This window comes from Cupressus sempervirens, chromosome 7 (genome assembly GCF_028749045.1).
Source record: "Cupressus sempervirens isolate cs-2001-9-10 chromosome 7, ASM2874904v1, whole genome shotgun sequence".
Classification (NCBI taxonomy): domain Eukaryota; kingdom Viridiplantae; phylum Streptophyta; class Pinopsida; order Cupressales; family Cupressaceae; genus Cupressus; species Cupressus sempervirens.
This window is the reverse complement of record NC_143124.1, coordinates 890,701,122-890,720,437: the sequence shown is the minus strand read 5'-3', so window position 1 is coordinate 890,720,437 and position 19,316 is coordinate 890,701,122. Positions and strand designations below refer to the sequence as shown.

Here is a 19,316-nt window from a genome sequence, read left to right as displayed (position 1 = left end):
CCGTAGGACTATATGATTGAAGATGAAGCACTCACACCATTCCCACCTCCCATTCAATATTACTAATTGTTTACGATTTGAAACAAAAATAATTAATGTAATGGTATTTCTCAAGTTACAATGTATTTTTCTAGCATAAATTCATAAATATATGTACAAATATTTATGAAGATGTAGTAATCATTATATCATGGGGAATGGGGAATTTACAATATGATGTAGTTTTTGTTATGAATATATTAGAAATTTTATTTGTAATGATTTTTCTCGAAAGGTTATTTTGTTATGAGTATCTTTCCAGTGCAGAGGTTCCACGTATATTGGCTTCCTACGAAAAGTTACAATAAGATGCATGCCTTATAACAGATAAAAGAAGTGAGATTTATTTACATTTTTTTTTTGTTATTGAATAATGCAAAAAGAATAATATACAAAAAGTCAATCAAAAGTTGATCATGCTGTTCACTTTATGAGATTTATTGACACTTGCAGGAGCCGGCGATAAAGAAGTCAGAGATTTATTTACACTTGCAGGACCCGGCGATAAACATGGCTGCACGTGACCTGGTTCAACTCTCAAAGCGCATTTCAGATTGTCGCCGAAAACAAAATGAAAACTCCACTCCGCTCAGTCCGAGAAAATTCAATGTTTGTTTCTGACAAAAGATATTCTGCTGTCTCCCACAAAAGAGTGCAAACGGTTTCCCCGTTCGCACCAACATGATAAAGGTAAAGGTGGTGGCTAAATAGCCAGCTAAACCGTAAAATAATATAAAGCAGAATGATAAAAAACAATCTAAATGTGTTTTAGTTTACTGTAAACATTATACCTGTGCCCAGCACCTGTAGCTGCTCCTGCAGCAAAAAGCGACATAAGGAAACGGCGGCCATTATTATTATAAAAAACTCTTTCCACGAATACAAAATTGGAGCCTGTCATAAAATAAGTGACAAGCACAGAGAGGAACATGATATTTATAACAAAATCTACATTATGAGAACTGGGTTTTTGGGTTTTGACCCAACTCATTTTTATTGTCTTCTTTCTACAAATCCCCAGAAAATCAGATCTAGGGAGAGCATTTCTGGCGGCGAAGCTCGTGACGTGGGACAAAAGTTGCATGGAAACCGTAGGGCACTCTTGACGGCAATTTCACAGAGGCCAGTTTATCCAGGCCCTCAGTTTTCGCGTCAAGAATCAGAAATTCTGATTTCCCACTTCTCTCGTTGTGCACAAAAGTCACCAGAAAACCGTCGTCCTCTGAAGAATCCGGCCGCCGGGGGACAAAATAAGGCTCCCCGCCATAACACCCCTCCGGGAACACCACTTTTCCGACCACTTCCTTCCTCTGCAAATCCACTTTCGCGATCCCGGAAACTCTCGGCCACGGTTCCACGATTGCCATGTAGACGAACCGCGTTGGAACTCCGACGTAGTTTCTGTTGATCTGCCCGGCTTCCAAGTTCATTCCGGCGACGATCTCCCGCCGGGAAGAGGACCCGGATCTAAGGTCGAGCCTTATCTCCGACAAAATGCTCCTGAACGACTCGCCGGGATGTTCTTTGAATATTCCGTCCGGCGGCGTCATGCACGAGGCGATCACGACGATCTCGTCGCCGTCATTTTCCTCCCACGAGTTCCAAAGGTGGAAGCAGAAGCATCCCGGCACGTCGATCCAGAGCATTCTCTTCTCGTCGCCGTCGTACCGTGGCAGGACGCCGAACCGGGGGATCTTCTCCTCGGCGTACAAAACGGGCGACCCGCCCTTCAACATCCGGCTGAGGTCGAACACCATTTGCTGGTCCGGCACAACGATGTGGTTCTCCGTGACTCCGAAGTCGTGGATCATGGTGGGCTCATGGAGCGTGATGTCGACGGGCGGGGGCGCGCACCCGTCGGGCCCGAACCGGAAGTACTTGAGGTATGGCCGGTGCAGGACATTGTAGCTCACCACAAAGAGCTCGCCAGTCCGCGGGTCGATGCTCGGGTGCGCGATCATCGACTCGGACAGCTGTCCATTGAAGTCGAATCGTCCCATGGTGCGCAAGTCGCCAGAGTCCGTGATCTCAATCACATATGGCTTGTCGTCCTCTGACATGGCAAGGAGCCGGTTGTCAAAGTAGACAAGGCCAGCATTGGCCACGCCCGTGCCCTTTGCAGGGTCGATGAGCCCGCAAAGGGCACGAGCAAAGTAGAGCATGAGCCGCGCAAGCCCTGCATGTCCATGCAGCTCGCCGATGGGCTTGGGGTACAAACTACGCCCGACCCGTCGCTCCATCACAAGCCGCTCCGTCTCGGTGAACCGGCATGCATAGCTCGCCTTCCCGCCACTGCGGAGGGTGACAGCATGTATCATGCCGTCGCCGTCGAAGAGATGGTGCCCACCGGATGGTTGGAACAACGGATTTGCTCCATTCCGAAGGTACGTCCCCTCCAATTCCGGCGGGATTGTCCCTTCGACGGGCAAATCCTCCGTCACAGGCCTCTCCGGGACGGGCCCGAAGTTCCCAATGAGCTGAACCGCCGGGTCGCAGGAGCTCGGCATGGGTCGCTGGCTCTCCAACCTCACCACCGCCTTCTCCACCGAGTCCAGCACGGTTGCCGCCAATGTTTGCAACGAACTCCACTTCTTCACTTCTTTACCGAGCTCCGCCTGCTCGTCGTCCGGAGCTGGGTCGTTGAGCTTCCACGAGCTTGCCATGGAGTTCAAAACCGTGACCGCCCGGGACCGATTCGGGTTCATTTTGAGCTCGAATTTGAAGGGCCTGCAGCTCGCCCTTCTTCGTACGCTCCATGCTTTGTTGTTCTGCAAGTAATTCTGCACTCTCCCTGCAGCAACGCCGCCATGAAAGCATTCACACGCCATCACCACCTTTCTCTCTCTCTCTTTTTCTCTCCACCTCTACGCCGTCAAAGCTCTCTCACAAACAGATGTATGTATAAATGTAACTTCAGTTACTATATGTAGTGCTTTAAAAAGTGGAATTTCAACAAGGACGAGAAAAGTCTAGAAAGTGGGTGTGCTGAAATACGACATGAAAAAATAGTTGTCTGGTACATATACACACACAGATATATAGCATTGACATTAGAGGAGTGACACCCGTCCGGGGGTGTTTGGGGAGAGGCCTTTTGCTATGCGTTTTTATAGACAGCTGGTACGTGGGTTGACACCTGTCCACTCTTGTTTGGGGGGAGTGTTACAACAGGTTCCTACGCGGGCACCTGAAGCTCCCGCACATCACAAGGTTTCGCAGATGACTAACAGTCTGGAAAGTTCTGCACTTTTTCCGATTTTTGTAATTGTGATCAACTCAGTTGAACGGCGCTGTTCATTTCAGGGATCCAAACAAAGGTTATAAATTTTCGTTTAGGCCACGTTGTCACATTGGCTCAGCACGTCGTAGTATGTTTCTGTGTTTTTTTCGGTGCGGGATTCGCATGAGGCTTTTCGTGGGGAAGACATTTGGATGAGTATGCTCTGTCAATGGCTTGTCCCTGTTGTCTCCGGCGACGTGGCTAGTTTTAATTGGCTGTGCTTGTGGCCGATTTTATGTTTTTGGTTTCGAGTAGATTTACAGATCTGACTTGAGAAATGCCATTTTTAAAATGATGATATAGGTAGCTACGTTTGGTGCGTCCGTTGTATTTGGTTTAAACAAATTCGAAGAGTAAGAAATCTTGAGAGTAGATATCTAAGTGACACAATTCTTTTAGTTACAGGAATGGTCCAAATGTTTCATTTTTCCTACTCAAAATTAATTGTTCTCATCCAATTATCAAATTTTAAACGAGCTTTCTGAAAAACAGTTATTTTTATGGAAAGTAAACAAGAGCATGAATATGAAAAAACTAAAATTTAGAACCTCTTATCCTCAGTTACAATTGGCGGTCTACGTCTGACTAGAAAGATACAAGATTTTTGCGGTCAGTTGGATTTTTCTCCATAAATTGAAGGGAAATTGTTTCGAGTTTTGATAGGTTTCTTTTGTCTGGGCTAGTGTTTTGTCGACCCACATTTTACGTCTATTAACGTTAGTGCCAAAATGCGAGTGTGCTCTCCACACTCTATTCACGTGTGTTCGATCCCTCTTTTACATGGCCGATACGGCTTCTATCATCACTCGTCTCCATTCCTAACAACGATGTCGGGGAGAGATGAGCTTAAATTTTGTGGGCAAGTTTTTTCGTTTGTTGTTGTTAACAACTATTCAAAAATGTTAACGTAGATTTGGAGTTTCTACTCAAAACTCATTGACTCTTATATTATGAGTTTTACTAATATATTGTGAGTAGTGAGTAGTGAGTGATTATTTCTCAAGAAAACAAATGGAACACTTCGCATTCATTGGCTCTAGGTGATGCTCACAAAGATGAAATATGAGAATTCTGTGGGAGATCAGGTCACCCTTTAATCTATAATAGATAATCGATTATTAAAACGAACAATTTATATTATATAAATAAAATATAGTTAGAGATAACAAATCTACACGTGTAAGTGTTGTGTGTAGGTTGTTATAAACGTGGTAGCCATCTTGCTTATTATTTTTTTATGAGTACAATATCGGACAGAGTTTATATTTCTCTGGAAGTCTTTGCTGCCCTTCTTGTAATATATGCACTATTTCAATTATAAAAAATTGTATTCTACACATTTCCTAATCTACTGATCTGGAAATTGTTCATAGTAATTGAATGAGTCAAAGACCGAGCAAGTATTTAACTATCCACTATTTTAGGTTTAGAAAGAAAAAGTCTCCCGGCCGGACATATACTTACTATATTTCCCGCATCCTACACAAAGAAAAAAGCATGAATTCGAATGATATGATCCTTCCGTCACCCTAGAATAAAAGGTGATCTCGTAGTTCTTGGTCTGTGAAGATGTGTTGTTAGGTGTTTAATATTTAATAGATAATGAAAAATATTAGGTCTCTAAATAGGCATAGAACTACTACAATGAGTTTTGAGTTTTGTTAGTTAATTAGTTTTTTTTTAAATGAATCAATTATAAGCAAATATTTTTATTTTTCAAATCTATTTTCTTATAAAATCTAATGCATTTAGTTAAAGTATCTAAAAAAAAATTCTTACAGATGGATTTTTAGAAATGAAGATAGGATATTTATTTTAGGAATTTTTGGAAGGATTTATGCTAAATTTTATAATTTGTGCAAAAACTATGTACTAAAAACTAGTATATATATATTTAAATATATATAATACATCAAGAGTAATCCTTCTCAAGGCGCTTTGCACCTTGCAATTTGATTACAATGAGTGTCTTGAGAAGGATTTCTCACAAGGTAATATATATAAGTATATATAAGCTAGTAGTAGTAGTGGCCCAATATGGTAAACATTTTATGATTTTTAATATTTAAATATGTAGTTGCAAGGGTTACTATTATGGTTAGTGTTACAATTATGGTTCATGTTAGTGTTATAGTTGCAATCAAGGATACTATTAGGATAACAATTATCAATGTAAAATCAAATTAAAAAATAATTGTAGTAGGGTTATGGCTAAAAATTATTAAATTTAATAGAATTAGAGGTACTATTATGGTTAACATCGATATTAGCACTACTACATTTGACCTCATTTTTCTACCAAAATTTTTGACCATCAATTAAAAAGATTTAGGTTGGTCGGATTGTAGAAGAAAAAATTTCATTTTTTTCAAAATCTAAGCACATGTTGGTTGAAATTTCGACCAACACGAGCTTAACTTTAAAACGAAAAAACATTTTCAATTTTTGATGGAGTGCGCAAAGGAGCTAGAGTTGTGTAAGGGTTTTCTTCTGCATTATTATCTTGTGTGTAAGGATGTCATATGATGATATCCTACACTTGAATCCTCAGTCAGTGCTTGGGCTTTCTGAAGCTAGGGTTTACTCGAACTCTTCTATGCTTTCGTGGTTCTCTAGAAGCCTATCAGCTACCCTATATATTTTTGGCTGAGCAGGCCAACATGACTTGACATGGTGTGGGAGAATAAATTTTCTTATATTCACCAATTTTTTAAAGTGGGTTGGGAACATTTGGTTTGAGAAACTAGTCCTAACCATCCAAGAACTCTATGAATAGAGGGAAGTTCGAAATCCAGGCTCTATACCATAGTGACTGGTAATATTATCTTATGTTTTCTTTTAAACGATTTTATCTTGTGCTTTGTGAAGAAACATGTATATATTGTGAGGGGGAATTATTCTGTGCTTATTGTGAATGCCCAATAAAGGAAACTTCGATTTTCAATGTTTGCCAAATGTATAGTTTACTACCTACCTATATGTTGGGTCATATGTTCTCCAAATAATCAAATGAATCCTTCAGTCTTGCATGCATATGACCATTGACTGGGTATTTGGATCAATGCATTTCATTAGCAAGTATTTCTAGTGTCTCAATTATTAACAAAAATCCTGCACATGAATTGGGCGAAGGCTTGAGATTTGACATCAAGTCAAGCTTTAGTTATGTCTTGGAGCTTTGTTGCTGACCCTAAGGTGATAAATGTGAAATATTTTTGTTCAAAGGCTGCCTATCAAGTTGTTCGCATGGCGTTATTTGTTAATGAAGTTGTGCATGGTGTTTGGTCAAGGTGTATCTTGATACTCATCTTTATTAATGATTCAAAGGTTTGAACTAGTCATAAATAACAATACTAAAACATTATGTCAAATAGACTAATAGTGTTAACAGGATTTTTCTTGAGTACTGATAGTGGAACAAGTTTGGATTAAAATGTTGCCAATCCTAAATTGATTGTGTGTTCACTGATTCTTTTTATTTAAGTTCTAGCTTTGAAATATGTTTAAGATATAAGAAATCAATCCCAACCTTGAAAAATAAAGTCTGATGTTTGTGATAATTTTGAAAGGTGAGTTGCAACATGGCCATATCAATGAGATTCATAAAACTCTTATAGCAATTGAAATCATAAATAGGTTTAAATGGTGAATATATAGTCACAAAATCAGCTAGCTACTCTCAACGCCAATCATTGTTTGATGTTGGTCTTATGTTCAATATTGACACTCTTCCTTGCAGATGTGTTGTTCATAAATGTAACCTTTCTGATAAATTATAGGGTTTGGAAAGAAATATAACTTGTTTTAAATATCAAGTTCTATCAATAGATACAATGTTGAGAGTCTGACAAGACTATGGGACTAGTGTCTATGAAAAAGGAAAAACATACTCTTTGGTGGAAGCGACTGTTCAATTGGAACATTTGCATGCCTAAAGAAGATAACATAGAGAAGCTCTCGACTCATTTTTTGTCAATCTCCATTGGAAGAAAGAGCAGTGCTGACACAAAAAATATTTTATGCTCTTCTAATTACTTGCCTTTCAATGAGTCCACCATCCAAAGAACAGACAACTTGGATGCACTCTTAGCAATGAAGTTTCCATTTGAAGAATTAGAAAAATGCTTTGACAAAGCCTCTTGTAAGGCTGATAACATGTCTTTATTTACATCAAGAGAGAGGCCCAGATAATCTGAGCCATTGTTTGCGATCAAGTCAATAACTTGAACATCAAGAAAAAATGTAATATAAATGAAATAATATAAGAAACTTATATTGGTTATTTCTTTCAAAATGGTGATTTGGTTTGGATACGTGTGCAGAAATTTGGAGAAAATTAAATTAAATGTTGGGCATAGAAGATATCCTAGATTTGAAACAAAAATTAGTGAACCACACCATTGATCTGGACCAGTCTTTATGACAATCGTGCAAATGTTGAGGGATATAATATTTAAAAAGACCTCTTACAATTTCTTGATAACAAAGAGATGGGGGATTACATGTAAATGATGTAGTCATAGTAATTGTTTTAAGGGACTACATCGATATAATCTTCGAAATTAACAAAAAATATAACCTTTAGCTAAAAAAATAAACTATAATTATCATTATACTAAAACAAAAGAATACACATCTTATTAGTATAGGTTCATTGGATAAATCACCTATTGAATCCACGGGATTACTGAACCCAAGAATTTTTGCTTCAACAAGAAATGTTTATAAGCTTGCATCATTTCCAAAATGGTTCCTTTAGATAAATGTTACAGCACAAGACTAGTCTGATTCATAAGCCTAATCAACAAGAGATCATCCCCAATGCAAAGGACCTCACCAAATGATGACTCCACATCCCCTTTCCATAGGAATTCTACTGACTATGTCCAAACACTCCAAAAACTATCACTGCCCTAACCCATCTTGCTATTCAATAAATTGTCAGCAGTTGTTGGTCGTGAATTTTCTTTCACAGAATCACGCACCTATGTTTTTTCATCCTTGCCTACAATATAGTTCCTTTCACACATGATGACTCATATTTCTTGAGAATATCTTCATCTCCTAATTTCCTGACATTCTTTTAAACTATAGATTTTTTAATTTGTGTGGTAATATATCCTAGTAATTGACATAGAACTTGGGCTACAGATGGATTGATTTACTAAGAAGATTTGAACATGTTAAAAAAGGCTAAAAGACTCAACTTCTTAAAAAGAGTCATATTCAAGCCATTTTTTAGTTGATGCCCTTGCTCAAGTTTACCCAAAGTTGGAGAGTTTAGCTGAAGTTGGAGGTATGCCATCAGAACCTAGAGAGGTAGTCCATTCCAAGTCATTTTGTTTCAGTTTCCACTTAGTATTTATGGTTTTCTTGGAGAGAGTCTAATTACTATAGTTCTATTGTAGTTGTCCTCATTAAAATATAATGTTTGTCAATGCCAAACTCTGCTAATTTTTCTCTTCGATTTCAAGATTTTCATACTTAGAATGAAGTATTTTCACTAGTGGACAGTGGACTAGCTACAATGAGGAGCCACATGACCCCCATTCCATGGCTTTTCAACCAAATTAGACTTTTTTCATCAAGAAAAAATAACTATTTCAAAAGAAACATTAGAGGTAAATGTTAGTCCAATTTTAAAAGCATTCAGTTTGTTGTTATTACTAATTAAATGAGACATGGTTGTCATTTGAGGTAAATTTTCTATTGTGAAACATGCACATTCATCAGAAGGATGTTTATCATGTCCTTGCTCAAAATTAGGGATGTTGTTGAGAAATAGATTGGAGGTTGTTTCTAGTATCTAACAAATAGCTTGAATACATGTCAAGATATTGCTTTAGGAAGATATTAAATGTGTGATTTGATTCAACTTTTGGTTACCTAAGCCATGGATGTTGTGTTTTCCTATAGAATGCCTTGTATGTTAGTTGGCATGTTTTTCATAAACCAATTTAAATTTTTTTATTATCTGCTATTTGCAGGGAAGACATTACTTAAATCTATTAAATCATACTTTTTGTTGATGCAAGCAGAGAGTGCCATTCTTGCATTCAATTGTAGCAGTGCAATTTTGCATATAATTAATGGTGCTTTCGAATCCCCTAGACTGGGTATTCTTTATGCTTTTTTTTGCAAGTTTGTCTATGATCATTATTAGTGATGTAGTATTCTGTTTTTGAACATTTTTCTTTTAAATTGAATTCACTGGGATCATTGCACCATAATTGCTTCTTGTAGTATGACTTTTAAGACTTCTAGTATGTTGATTACATATTTTTTTCCCTACAAGACTGGAGATGAGACTTTCATTATTGCTAAACTCATGGCAATGTGTCATCCAAAGTCCATTGTCTTGCCAGGATCACCATTAATCAATTTCTCCCTCTCAGAAGGCCTCAGAACTACTTTTCCATCAATAAACCATCCCCTAAATGAGAACAAAATGGTTAACTAAGACCAAGTCATCATAAACACTCATAAATCCTATCTTATTTCAAGAAAAAAGAAATAAAACATGCATTACACCAACCTCCATAAGCTTTATTAAGTTTATCAACATATGAATCTTGCCATACATACCAGACTCCAGGTGTGTCTACATAATACAAGCAATAAATAAATTCAATGTTAAGGATGCTGACAAAAATAAGAATAACCCTTGTAAATAGGATTATTCATTCATAGATACATGCCACAAAATCATCAATAATAGTCAATTAGGAAATTTGTCAAAAGAAAACAATAAATAATGTGTCTTTAAGATTCACACTCAATAGCAAAAAAAGAACTGATTCATTAGTGCTACTTCTGCTAATTGAGAGTTTTAATATTCACATCATCCAATTTTCATTCATTTTAAATGGATATAGATTATTCAAGAGCTCCAAAATCAAAATAAGGCCCATAAACACAACTAGAAAATGATTCTTCTTGTTTGACTATAGCAAATCCATAAGTTATCACAACATACCAAAAAGCATGGCCATTTTTTTAACTTCAAATATTTGTTGATCAAAAAGAATGTTGCTTAGTAGTATATCATGCCCTAACAGAGTATAGTTGTTGCAGTACAGGCAGTAATAAGGTCACAACTCCCTTTAACTTCTCCTAATAGCAAGCTATAGTCAAAAGCTCATATATTTTTCTAAAAAATTAAACTAATGCTAGAGATGAAGAAGAAGAAGAAGAAGAATATGAAGAAGAAGAAGAAGATTGAAGAAGTTAGAATATTAATAGATTTTTATTCCATTAGTTGAACAATGAACATCAAATGATGATACTTGTGTTGGATACAATTGTTCAATTGTTGTCTTTGATGTTACCCAAATGTCATATCAGTTGGCAGACAGAGTCTAAGAAAGCCTAATTGGTCAGCAAATAAAATTCCAGAGTCTACCGAGCATTCCTAAAAATTACTCTGTGGAAATAGTTTCTACCACGCTCACTTGAGCATCGAAGGATTCTGTGGCACAAGTCAGTGGTAACCAAACTCACAAGGTTAACAAAGGAAAGACAGGTTTACCGAGTTCACTCGATCTCCATAGGATTTTGTGAAGTTCACAGTGTTAACTAAAATTTGGTTGGTTAACACTAGAAATTAGTTTTGGAATAGTGTTTACCGAGCAGGGTTGGCCAATGAAGGATTTCATTGTTTTAGGAAATAAAGTTTAATCATTTGATTTAATACTTGTAGCCGAATGAGGTAATGATTATTGATAAATGTAACTTGTAAATGAGCTGACTTGACAATTTGTAAGGTATAAATAAAAGGTCAAGTTGAGAATTCTAAAGTGTGTAATGAGGGAGCATGCAAGTGTGTTGATTGTGTGAAGAGGAAAGTGTGAGAAAATTTTGAAGAAGGATCAAATATCCTTGAGGAGTAGCAAAGTATTATTCAATTAGGGAGGGTCTAGTGAAGAAGAACTAAGATCTGTATCAACAATTCAGTTGCATCTCATTCAGGTCAAGTCATTGTTACTTTCTCACCATTGTAGCAGTGATTTCTAAATCTCTTAATAGAGTTGGTCTAACAACCATTTTGTAAATCCTCTAACAAGGTGACAATTCTACTAAATTGTTCTAAAGTCCTCTAGCAAGGCCACTCCTAGTAGGGTGATCAAATCCTCTAACAAGGTCACACCTAACAGTGTGCTTTATAACCTTTAACAGGGTTGGCTCCTGATAGGGCTCACTTCAGAAGAGTGAAAATCAATAGCTAGTTATTTGGTGGTTTTTCCCATATTGGGTTTCCACATTAAATTTGGTGTCTCATGTGTTCATGTTTTTTTTTTATGATTGCATGTTAATCACTATGAATGTTTAAGTTCTATTAAAATAACATACACTACATCTACCGAGTTACAATATTTTTCTATGTGGTTACCGAGTGACAACAATAACTAGTTTTATAAGACATTTAAGGGATTTGTGGATTTTTTTTTGTGGTAACTAATTCACCACCCCCCCCCCCCCCCCCCCTCAGTTACTCCATCTATATTTCTAACAATTGGTATTAAAGCATATTTGGTGCTTCCGAGAAGGATTTCAAGGATCTAAGCCAAAGATCAGGATGTCTTACAAGAGGGAAATTCCAAGGCTTAACAGGGATAGCTTTTCAGCATGGCAAGGTCTCATGAGACTCCACCTAGCTTCCATTGGAGATACAGGATTGAAATACCTTGATGAAGAATATGTAACCCCTGCTAGTACATTATTTGTCAATGACATTGCTAAGAAGAAGACTCATAACACCATGATGATAGACATTGCATCTGCCCTAAGCCATGAAGAATTTGATGATATCAAAGACTGCAAAACTATCTTTTCTATATGGAACAAGCTAAAAGATATCTATGGAGGTGATGACAATGTGGAGTAAGTACACCAAGTTGTGGTGCCAAAAGGGAGGTATAAGTGGACACCTTTTTATTGAAATCAGCAATTTCTAAACTTCAACAAGAATTTGAAGATAGTTACACTCAAAATTTTAAGATATGACAAAAAAAAAAGTCATAGTCCTTTGAATCTAGTTTCTAAACTACTAAAAAAATTTCAAAATGGTTTAGTTTTAGGTCCTCAAAAAAGGGGGCCACAAAAAGTGGTACTATTTATTCCAAAAAAACATAACACTGTACAAAGTGTGGCCCCCCTAAAATTTTAACCTTTTTTTTGAAATTCTTTAATCGCTCTGGTCAAAAGTTACTTAACACTATGTAGTTTATCCCAGATTTTTCGGGTAATTTTATAATGTGTACTTTTTTTAATGAATTTTTTAACTAGACACATCCCAAAAATGTGAAATATATGTGTACTCCCCCTAGAAATAATTGAAAACTAATCTAAAATCAAAACTTCTTTTTTTCAAAGTGTGTAGAATGGAGTCTAGTTTCTAAAAAACTAAGTTGTTGCAAAATTTGATGAACGAGCTAAAATCTATAGCCCAATTAGTACATGGTGGTTTTTGACAAAAAATGAACATACATTCAAAAGAAATTATAGATGAAAGGCTTGAAATAGTTCAAATTTTAAAATAAATTATATGGTTAGATAGCTAACACAGAGACCTATAATGCCATGTAACCTAATCTTATCGATACCCAACCATTAGGAATCTTGAAGGAGAGGACATAAGAAAAATCAATCATTTTTTATATGTTTGCTGGAAAACATGTCTCAAACTTGTTTATGAACTCCAAACCTTTGGGTTGGATCTCCAAGGCAAAACCAAGCCTTAGGCTTGGTTTTAATGCAAAGCTTTTAATAGCATGTGTGCCCTATAGCATGCACGCGTTGTAGTGTGCACGCACTATTGAGGCCTAAATTGCAATGCAAGCACAAGAGAGAGCTAGGGGGTGGGGAAATGGCTATGTGTGTGTGTGTGTGTGTGTGTGTGTGTGTGTGTGTGTGAGTGAGAGAGAGAGAGAGAGAGAGAGAGAGAGAGAGAGAAAGAGATAGAGAGAAAGTAGGGGATGGGATAGGGGAGAGAGGGAGTTAGAAAGAGTAGGGATGGCAGAGAGAGTACAGGATGGGAGAGAGAGGAAGTGTGAGAGAGTAGGGGTGGTAGAGAGAGTACAAGATGGGAGAGAGAGGAAGTGTGAGAGAGAGTAGGGGTGGCAAAGAGAGAGTACGGGATGGGGGAGAGAGATTAAAAGTAGGGGATGGGAGAGAGAGTGTAGGTTGGGAGAGAGAAATTGAGAGTAGGGATGGGGGAGAGAGAGAGTAGGCGGTGAGAGACAAAGTGGGAGAGGGAGAGTGAGAGAGAGAAGGATGGGAGTGCATGTGTGTGAAAGAGAGAGTAGGCAATGGGAAAGGGACAGAGTAGCTCAAGAGAGAGTAGGGGATGAGAGAGAGAGTAGGCAATGGGAGAGGGAGTGTGAGAGGGGGAAAGAGGGGGAATGGAAATGTGTGTAAGAGAGAAAGAGAGAGAGTAGGGGGTAGGAGAGAGAGAGAGAGAGAGAGAGAGAGAGAGAGAGAGAGAGAGAGTAAGAGTGAGAGTGAGAGTGAGTGGGAGTGAGAGTGAGAGTGAGAGTGAGAGTGAGAGTGAGAGTGAGAGAGAGAGAGTGTGTGTAGGCAGTAGAGAGGGAGTGGGAGAGGGAGAGCGAGTGAGAGACAAAGTAGGGGATGGGAGAGGAGAGAGGGTGGATGGGTGTGTGTGTGTGTGTAAAAGAGAGAGAGTAGGAAATGAGAGAGGGGGGAGAGAGATAGAGAGAGTAGGGGATGGGAGAGAAAGAGAGTAGGAAATGGTAGAGGGAGTGGGAGAGGGGGAGAGAGGGGGGATGGGATGTGTGTAAGAGAGTAAGTAGGGGATGGGAGAGAGTGTGAGAGTGTGAGAGAGAGTGGGGGTGGCAAAGCGAGAGTGAGAGTAGGGGATGGGAGAGAGAGGGAGAGAGTGAGAGAGTGAGAGAGAGATAGTAGGCAGTGGGAGAGGGAATGGGAGGGAGAGAGAGGGGAAATGGAAGTGTGTAAGAGAGATAGAGTAGGGGATGGGAGAGAGTAGGTAGTGGGAGAGGGAGTGCGATAAAGAGAGAGGGGGAATGGGAATGTGTATAAGAGAGATAGAGTAGGGGATGGGAGAGAGTGTGAGAGTTTGAGAGAGAGTAGGGGGTGACAGAGAGACCTTGTATGAGATGGGGGTGAGAGAGAGAGAGAGAGTAGGGGATGGGAGAGAGAGAGAGTAGGGGATGGAAGAGAAAGAGTGAGAATAGAGGATGGGAGAGAGAAAATAGAGAGGGAGAGAGTACTTGAGAGAGAGATAGTAGGCAGTACAAGAGGGAGTGGGGATGGGAGTGTGTGTGTCTATGAAAGATAGAGAGAGTAGAGGATGGGAGAGGGGAGAGAGAGTAGGGGATGGGGGAGAGAGAGTAGGCTATGGGAGAGGGAGCAAGAGAGGGAGAGAGAGAGAGGGGGAATGGGAATGTGTGTAAGAGATATAGAGTAGGGGATGGGAGAAAGTGTGAGAGTGTGAGAGAGAGTAGGTGGTGGCAAAGAGAGCTCATACAGGATGGGAGAGTGAGAGAGAGAGAGTGAAAGTAAGGAATGGGAGAGAGAGAGAGAGTGGAGAGGGAGAAAGAGAACTTGAGAGAGAGAGAGAGAGAGATAGTAGGCGGTAGGAGAGGGAAAGGGAGAGAGATAGGGGGATGGGAGTGTGTGTGACAGATCTAGAGAGTAAGGGATGGGAGAGAAGAGAGTGGGGGGATAAGAGTGTGTGTGTGTGTGTGTGTGTGTGTGTGTGTGTGTGTGAAAGAGAGAGAGTAGGTCATGGGAGAGGGGAGAGAGAGAGTAGGGGATGGAGGATAGAGAGTAGGCGGTGGGAGAGGGAGAGAGTGAGAGTAAAGGATGGGAGAGAGTGTGAGAGAGTAGGGGATGGGAGAGAGTGAGAGAGAGTAGGGAGACAGAGATAGAAAGAAGGGGATGGGAGTGTGTGTGTGTGTGTGTGTGTGTGTGTGTTTGTGAAAGAGAGAGAGTGTGAGAGTGTGAGAGAGAGTAGGGGGTGGCAAAGAGAGTGAGTATGGGATGGGAGAGATAGAGTGAAAGGATGGGAGAGAGTGAGAGAGAGAGCAGGGGGTGGAAGAGAGAGATATTACGAGATGGGATAGATAGAGTGAAAGGATGGGAGAGAGTGAGAGAGAGAGTAGGGGGTGGCAGAGAGAGAGTACGGGATGGGAGAGACATAGTGAAAGGATGGGAGAGAGAGTGTGAGAGAGAGTAGGGGATGGGAGAGAGTGTAAGAGAGAGTTGGGGATGGGAGAGAGAGAGAGAGAGAGAGAGAGAGAGAGAGAGAGAGAGAGAGAGAGAGTAGGGGATGGGAGAGAGAGAGTAGAGAGGGAGAGAGAGATAGTAGGTAGTGGGAGAGGGAATGGGAGAGTAGGAAAGAGAGGGATGGGAGTGCATGTGAGATATCTAGAGAGTAAGGGATGGGAGAGGGGAGAGAGAGGGGGGGATGGGAGTGTGTATCTATAAAAGAGAGAGCTTATGGGATGAGAGAGGGGAGAGAGAGAGTAGCCCAAGAGAGAGACAAAGAGAGAGTAGTAGATGGGAGAGAGAGAGAGAGACAAGGTAGTGGGAGAGGGAGTGGGAGAGGGAGAGAGGGGGGGATGGGAGTGTGTGTAAGAGAGAGTAGGGGATGGGAGAGAGTGTGAGAGAGAGTAGGAGGTGGTAGAGAGAGAGAGAGAGAGAGAACAAGATGGGAGAGAGAGAGAGAGAGAGAGAGAGAGAGAGAGAGAGAGAGAGAGAGAGAGAGAGAGAGTAGGGGACATGAGACAGTGAGAGTGAGAGAGAGTAGGGAATGGGAGACAGTGTGAGAGAGAGTAGGGAGAGGGAGATAAAGAGAGGGGGATGGGAGTGTGTGTGACAAATCTAGAGAGTAGGGGATGGGAGATAAGAGAGAGGGGGGATGGGTGTGTGTGTGTGTGTGTGTGTGTGTGTGTGTGTGTGTGTGTGTGTGAAAGAGAGAGAGAGTAGGAGATGGGAGAGCGTGTGAGAGTGTGAGAGAGAGTAAGAGGTGGCAAAGAGAGAGTATGGGATGGGAGAGACAGAGTGAAAGGATGGAAAAGAGTGTGAGAGAGAGTAGGAGGTGGCAGAGAGAGAGTATGGGATGAGAGAGATAGAGTGAAAGGATGGGAGAGAGTGTGAGAGAGAGTAGGGGATGGGAGAGAGTGTGAGAGAGAGTTGGGGATTGGAGAGAGAGAGAGAGAGAGAGAGAGAGAGTAAGAGTAGGGGATGGGGGAAAGAGAGAGTAGAGAGGGAGATAGAGAACTTGAGAGAGAGCTAGTAGGTGGTGGGAGAGGGAGTGGGAGAGGGGGAGAGAGAGGAGGGATGGGAGTGTGTGAGAGATCTAGAGAGTAGAGGATGGGAGAGGAGAGAGAGGGGGGGATGGGAGTTTGTATCTATAAAAGAGAGAGTTTAGAGTATAGGAGAAGGGGGGGGGGGAGAGAGATAGAGAGAGAGAGAGAGAGAGAGAGAGAGAGTAGCAGATGTGAGAGAGTGTGAGAGAGAGTAGGGGATGGGAGAGAGTAGGGGGGTGGGGGAGAGAGAGAGAGAGAGAGAGAGAGAGAGAGAGAGAGATAGTAAGAAGTGGGAGAGGGAGGATGGGAGTGTATGTAAGAGATCTAAAGAGTAGGGAATGGGAGAGGAGAGAAGGAGAGAGAGGGAGAGAGAGAGTAGGCGGTCGGAGATAGAGCAAGAGAGAGAGAGTAGGGAATGGGAGAGGGGAGAGAGAGTAGGGAGGATAGAGAGTAGTGAGGATGGAGAGTGATATGTTTTCACATAGTGCATACACGCTATAGTGCGTATGTACTATGTGAAATCACCTAAAAATGGTCAAAAAGAAACTTTGGGGCCCATTTCATCCATTCTCTACTTTTGGTTTGTTGTGCACATTGTTATTCCTACAAAAATCATGGGTTTCAATATAGAAAACACTATTTCAACACTTTTTGAAGCTAGCAAACACCAAATTCAATCATTGGATGCGCGATTTGAAGAATTTTTGAAAATTCATTGTATAGAAAAGGTTAGTGGAATCCATTTTAAAGGTTAGCGTATAGAAAAGGTTAGTGCACGCCAAACTGGAACGTCCCTAAGGGTCACTAAATGCCATAGGGCTGCGATCTTTGATGAGGCATATCTCGAAGCTCGTGTGAGGTATGGATGCGATTCTAGTTCCTATAGGACCATGTTGTAGAGACTTACAATAACCTCTCTTTCTTTTTGGAGATCACACTCTGTTTTCATTTTACGATGCCATCTCAGGTGATGCTAAAACTTGCAGTGTTGGCCAATACAAAGTTGCCAACTGCCAAATCTCTCTCACCTTTCGTTGTGGGATCAAACTATCTACTCTGTTAGCTCTGGGTGGTTGGGTAAACCCTATCCCCAACCTCTTCCTATCCCCTTCAATGCTTAAATTTTCTCGGGCACACCAAACTGGAACATCCCTAAGGGTCACTAAATGCCATAGGGCTGCGATCTTTGACGGGGCATATCTTGGAGCTCGTGTGAGGTATGGATGTGATTCTAGTTCCTATAGGACTATGTTGCAGAGACCTACAATAACCTCTCTCACTTTTTGGACATCACACTCTATTTTCATTTTAAGATGCCATCTTGGGTGATGCTAAAACTTGTAGTGTTGGCCAGTACAAAGTTGCCAACTGCCAAATCTCTCTCACCTTTCATGTGGGATCGAACTGTCTGCTCCATTAGCTCTGGGTGGCTAGATAAACGTGGCTAAATCAATTTGGCTAGGTAAACATTCCAAAATCTCTCTCACCTTTCGTATGTCTTTCTTGATGTGATCCTAGATTCTAAATATTAATTTGATCTCAGTTGACATGGCTGTAATGATATGTAGGTAGTACTTTACAAAGTGTCTAATGGTTATCTAATTTTAACTTATTATATGATATAACTGACCTATATGCATATAAAGGTCCTATTACTGGTATCACCATTGTAGGTAATGAATATCTACCATAAGACAAGGAGCTACAAGACCTCCCTCAACCACCAGTACAAGAAATTGAATGCATTCTAGACAAGAGGATAGCCAAACAGACCAAGAGGTCTACTTACTATGAATACCTGGTAAAATGGAAACACCATTTATTGGAGGATGCTACTTGGTTGACACTTAAAAACATTAAGAAGACTACTTTCAATTTAGAAGAACTCCTAACTAAAGGGACTTAAGTTATTTGGTCTTAGGGAGTATGATTTTAGTTGTGCGATCATATCTGTGGTGATTCTTACAAACTAGGTTGATTTGTTGAAGACCCTTTATGTTATTGTGATATTTTAAATTAGTTTGAGATAGTTTAGTTTTGATTTAAAATGTTTAAGGCAAGTTTTCTAGAAACAATCTAGGAAAAGGCTTATTAAGAGCTCATTCCACAAATGAAGCCCTAACTTGTATTTGAACTAATGGAATTCTCTAAGATTCTAGGAAATTCAAGGAGGGTATAATTATAGATTCCTAGAGCTCAGGAAGTGTCTCGATGGAAAAACCATGTTTGCATTAGTCCCTAAGTTGAATAGCTTAGTGTATTCATGTAGGATTGAGACCAAAAAGATTTAAAAATGTTGAATTGAATTGATGGGTGTAGTTTAGTGGTGGATTAAGTTATTTTTGGTTAGCAGAGGAAGTCTGAGGCCATGCACTAATTCATGCACCAATTATCTAGTAATTACTTTGAAAACACAAACCTAGTGTGACCTTATAAGGTCTATGTACTTTGCATGGGTTAGGTGCTACAGGAATGGAATTGGGAATCTAGGCTTTGGAATCTTAAATAAATTCTAAAAGGGTGTCTGAATCTACCCATAGAATAGTTATATTTCAACCTAAGAGGAATTTAAGTCTAGAAAATTAGTGTAGGAGACCTACAAGGAATTCTATGATAGTCAACATTTTGTACTATACGACAATTAGAGGGTTAAACCAAGAGTTGATTCTCAATTTGTTCAACACAAGGAAGGTGTCTGAATAGAAACT

The 19,316-nt window shown here is 40.0% G+C and overlaps 1 protein-coding gene and 1 pseudogene across 1 annotated transcript; both read right to left on the bottom strand.

The window, feature by feature from the left end:
* Positions 1-1,070: 1,070 nt before the first annotated feature.
* On the bottom strand, positions 1,071-2,867 carry LOC149550358 (9-cis-epoxycarotenoid dioxygenase NCED4, chloroplastic-like). Its single transcript, XM_089794462.1, has one exon. The coding sequence runs from the start codon at positions 2,865-2,867 to the stop codon at positions 1,071-1,073; it is 1,797 nt and encodes a 598-aa protein (XP_089650588.1).
* Positions 2,868-7,350: 4,483 nt separating this feature from the next.
* The window catches only part of LOC149550357 (uncharacterized), a 67,329-nt pseudogene continuing 55,363 nt past the window's right edge, over positions 7,351-19,316 (bottom strand).